General features: G+C 34.5%; 1 protein-coding gene across 1 annotated transcript; it reads right to left on the bottom strand.

Moving 5' to 3' along the window:
* Positions 1-1,924: 1,924 nt before the first annotated feature.
* LOC113306036 lies at positions 1,925-2,404 on the bottom strand. Its single transcript, XM_026555022.1, has one exon. It carries the CDS (start codon positions 2,402-2,404, stop codon positions 1,925-1,927), a length of 480 nt encoding a protein of 159 aa, XP_026410807.1.
* Positions 2,405-4,964: the final 2,560 nt, after the last annotated feature.

Genomic DNA, 4,964 nt, shown 5'->3' with positions numbered 1-4,964 from the left:
TATGTGGATCTCCTACAGTTTGTCTCAGACGAACCAACTGTTCATGTATCAAATCTAACTGCCATAAGAATTCATATGTGGTGAATTGTGTTGAAGCCGAGAACTTAACTGTAGCATTAAAGAAAATCTTCAAACATTTCACAAGAGATTTAGCATATGACCAATCTGCAGCATATGGAGCATGGTGACGGGGCTTGTTGTTCTTCTTCTTGTTAGTTACAGCAACATCACATTCAGAATCACTTGATGAAGAATCAGCAAAATAATCATCAGTATCAATTATAACTACATCATCAGTATTAGGTAAAGCCTCCTGAGAATTTTCCTTGAAAATTTACTTATCTCCGAAGCTCTTATCTTCCCTTTCTACCCTCTTAATAGCCCTCTCAAATGGAATTGCAGCTTCAAGCATAAGAAATGTGTTATTCCAACGGGTTTTCACATCTAATAAAACCATTTTCTTACAATCAATCTTCTCTAAAGAAGCACATTTTCGAAATTTGGCTGACCTAGAGGGAGAACCGGTGACATACTTAATTACTGACTTTATCATGCTAATTGACTTGTGATATAATAAAACTGCATCTTTAACAACAAGTGCAAGAACATGCGCATCACACCTTACCTGATAAGAATAAAACAAAACGGTGATAACATATGAGAAAAGCAGTGAAGGAAAAGCAACAAATAAAAAATGGGAAAGAAAGATAAAAAATCATAACCCAAACATTTTAACAATCCAACTATTTTCAAACACTTAATCAGCATGTCATAGGCGAGTAAGTAACAATTTGCATAAGCAGTAAGCATGCATATAAAACAGGCATGAGAACAACAGCGTTAGAAAATACAAAATCTCCAATGAATACAGAGTTCAGACATGTGATTTAAAAATACAAAAGCACTATATTGTGCATCAGAAAATTGAATTGACCCTCACGGAGAAGTGAGTGAAACAACCCCATTAAGTTTAAAGTGAAGAAACATTATATTAATTTCGTCATCTGCACCTTTTACTTTGATTTAATTTCAATTGACTCAATTCATCTATATTTGTAAACACTTAAGAAGACAAGCTAAATTTAAAAACTATGCACTGCATTTAAGTATACAAACAAACAAAGCAAGAACATGATACTGCCAAACCTGAGTAACTTTGTAACTGGAGTAAGAATATATCCTATATGTGCATCTAAAAGCCCACATTCTCCATTATCATAACCAGAGAAACTTCACATACATAAATAATACATAAGATTATTTCGATTAGCAGGATCATCTTAAACAATGATTAAATCGAAACAATCAGCTAAATTACAAAAATCTCATACAGATCAAACATCAGTCTAAGTTTAAACATGGTTAACAAATATCGACTGACAACCTGAACTATGCAAATCGTTTAGTACAAAAGCAAATAACCAAAGCAATGTGAAAACATCTATGAAAAGCAAACAAGGAAAAGCAATCTAACCTGCATGTATTGAGCTCGAACTGATGCTCCTGTCCAATTGATGACACTAGTTTAAAGATAGTCCATTGCCACATTATTTGCACTGACATTGTCCAAAGTCACAGCAAAAACATCTTCTAACCCCCAATCTAGCAAACATCCCTCTAGCATCTTTCCAATATCCAGTCCACTATGACCCTTGACTTGGCAAAACAAAATGATTCTCTTTTGCATCTTCCAATTAACATCAACAAAGTGCACTGTCACACACATATAATTGAAGTTATTGGGAGAAGTCCATGATTCTGTTGTGAGAGATACTATTTGTTTGTTGTCCTTGAAATACTTCCTCAACAATGCTTTCTCTTCTTTGTAGATGACTAAAATATCTCGGTAGATTGTCATACGGCTTGGCACCTTGAATCTAGGTTCTAACACTTGACAAAATGCTCTGAAGCCTTTTCCATATACCTATCTGAAAGGTAGCACATCTTGTATCACAAACTCAGCCAATTTCCTTCTACACATTTCCTTGTCATAACTAAGAGAAAGTAGTTGCGAAGATTTCCCAGGTTTTGGTATTGTAAACACCAAGCTTTGCTGTCCTTTTTTCTTCCTGTTGAGATTTTCACGACATCTAGTCAGGTGTGTCCTCATATTAGATGTTCCATTTCCTTGAGTTTTGGCTTGCATTTTCTTCTTACAGTGATTACATTCTGCTACTTCCTCACTGAGTCTAGCAAAATCATTCCATACTTTAGAAGTTACTCTGCCCTTCCTCTTTGGTTTACTTTCAGGTGCAGGGTCCTGTGTAGGCTGCTCCGTTGCTTGTGTAGCAACATCTCCAGGTGTTGCGGAAGGTGTCACTTCAGTAGACCCGGCAGTTGGAGATCGATAGGCTGGAGATGACATCTTGCCCGACACAGAAACTGAACCACTTGCTCCAAACATTAGCAATTATAACCCCTGAAAAATGTAAACAAATTATCATTTCAAGCAGAAAAAATAAGGAGACAACATATTCAGAAACAAAGCACAAAACTAACCATAAGACAACATAGTTATCCTTCGCAGTTCCAATCTTTCATTTTTCCACACAAAGCCAAGCGTACTTACACACATAGATTGCATCAAGATTTCAATTCAATAGTAAGTTATTGAAACAAACTTAGTTGCTATTGAGTACATCACTAAACAAATACAACACTAATAATCCCAAGGAAGATCAGGTCAATTAACCATAAACAGATTGAATCCCCGATACAAACTGAAGCAAGTATCGTACATACGGACAACATGCTAACATAACATATGCCTTCAACCTCAGTCCAATTAAGATTAACATTGTACCACAAAAATAGAACCTTAATGTCAAAGGTATAAGAACTAACAATTTCCAGAAACATATACATGACTGTAAAGAATGGGAGAACAGCTGAACACGCATTGGTACATGATACACCATGTTGAAGAACAAGCCAACAAAAAGCATATCCTAAGCATAACCCCATGTTTTTAATTCAAAATCCCACAAAAAGTAACAAAATAAACAAACCCAATCTAACACATAATAAAATTGAAGCAGATTTCATACATAAAAAACACATCAAGATCAATAGCAACTCCATTTACCGTGTTCTAGATAACCATAGAAAGACAGAAAAGACTATCACTCTACCCAGAACTCTTTATATCTTAAATCCAACTTTATCAGATTCAAAAACATCAAATACTAAAAACCCTAAAAAGCCAAAAAAACAAAATCCAGATCCACTCATGATTATTAACGAAACAAACAAACACAGAATCCTTCATACCACACAACTTTCATTCCCACATCAACATCTCTAGATCTATTTTCATTGCACAAAAGGCATACTTCATAAAGAAGTGAAAAACACTGAAAAATCTCTGAAAAGGAAGAAACACAAGTTACATGCTCCTCGAAGTCTTAACACAAGTTGTGCAACACAACTATACAGTCTATACTTGATGAAGAACTGCTGCTGCTCCTCTCAGTCTTTCTGCATAAAGAAAAACAGAAAAATAATTAAAACCCATATCGATTGACAACAAACATGGATTTATAAACAGAAACTAAAAAGAAATCAATCGATTGGTTTGGTTCAACAAATTAAGAAACCCTAGAAATTGAAACCCTAACAGAAGAACAGATAAAGAAGAAAGTAAGGAGAAATATAAGAGGAAACTAAAAAGAAATCAATCGATTGGATTACTAGAGGTGGTGGTGCTCGATAGAGAGGTGATGGTGCTCTTGATGGAGGTGGTTCTCTGATGAGTGGTGGTGGAGGCGACTGGTGAGGTGAGAGAAATGGAAAGAAGAAACGAAATTTGGGTGAACCAGCTGAGAGTTTAAGTAGTTAGGGTTTTAGATATAAACGGCTAGGATTGATTAAGGTGACACAAATCTATGGTCTATATTAATCGGTTCGATCGGTTCAGTTCGGTCGGTTTGTATGGTCAAACTGTAGACTGAACTGAAAGATCAACGGTTCTTGTATTATGAACTGAAACTGAGCGTTGGATGAACGGTTCGGTTTCGGCTCGGTTCTGTGCAGTTCCACCTACAAAGGGTCCATAGACCAAACCCTTAGAATTGACCCTCCATATAGTTAAAGGGTCAGTCTACTCATTGTCAATTGATTTTGAGTTGGATGTTCATATTCTATCATAATTAATATGTAGGAAATACCATTTAGTCCTACGAATAATATATTAGAGTTTATTGGTCCTTTTGACTTAGTCAACTATCCGTTTGGTCCTTTTCTTAAATATATATTATTGTTTGGTCCTAGGGTGGACTATACCCATGCGGGATGATGTCATCAATAATATCACAATCCTTAATAGTGGCAGAAATGTCATTTTTTCTCTTTTTTCTTTCTCTTAATAAAAGTAAAAACTTAAAACGAAAATATATTTTGAACCATATGTCAAAAAATGATAAATTTTATATTTTCGGAAAGTCCTCGACTAGAGCTTTCCAACGAATACCATTATTGCTATATTTCGGGGCTTTTAATTTTTACGTTATTCTTTAGCTATAAAATGAACTATTATACGAGTTCATTCTACAAAATGAACTACTTTAATAAACTATTATACTAGATAGTTCATTCTAAAAAGTGAACTCTTAGGATTAAATAACATAAGTGATTTTCATTCTACAAAATGAACTGGTATAATGAACTATTATTAAGAGTTCATTCTACACACCTATCACGGGTTCATTCTACATTATGAACTACCATTTTACGAATTCATTTTATAATATGAACTACAATAATGAACAACTATTACGAGTTCATTCTACGATATGAACTACCATCCTTAATTATCTTTACGAGTTCATTTTACAACATGAATTATTAATCCTACAATATGAACAACCATTATGAGTTCATTCGAAAGTAAGAACATCTATCACGAGTTCATTCTACAATATGAACTATAATAATGAACTACCATTGAGACTTCATTTTTCAAAATG

This window comes from Papaver somniferum, chromosome 8 (genome assembly GCF_003573695.1).
Source record: "Papaver somniferum cultivar HN1 chromosome 8, ASM357369v1, whole genome shotgun sequence".
Taxonomy (NCBI): Eukaryota; Viridiplantae; Streptophyta; class Magnoliopsida; order Ranunculales; family Papaveraceae; genus Papaver; species Papaver somniferum.
This window is presented reverse-complemented; position numbering and strand designations above follow the sequence as displayed.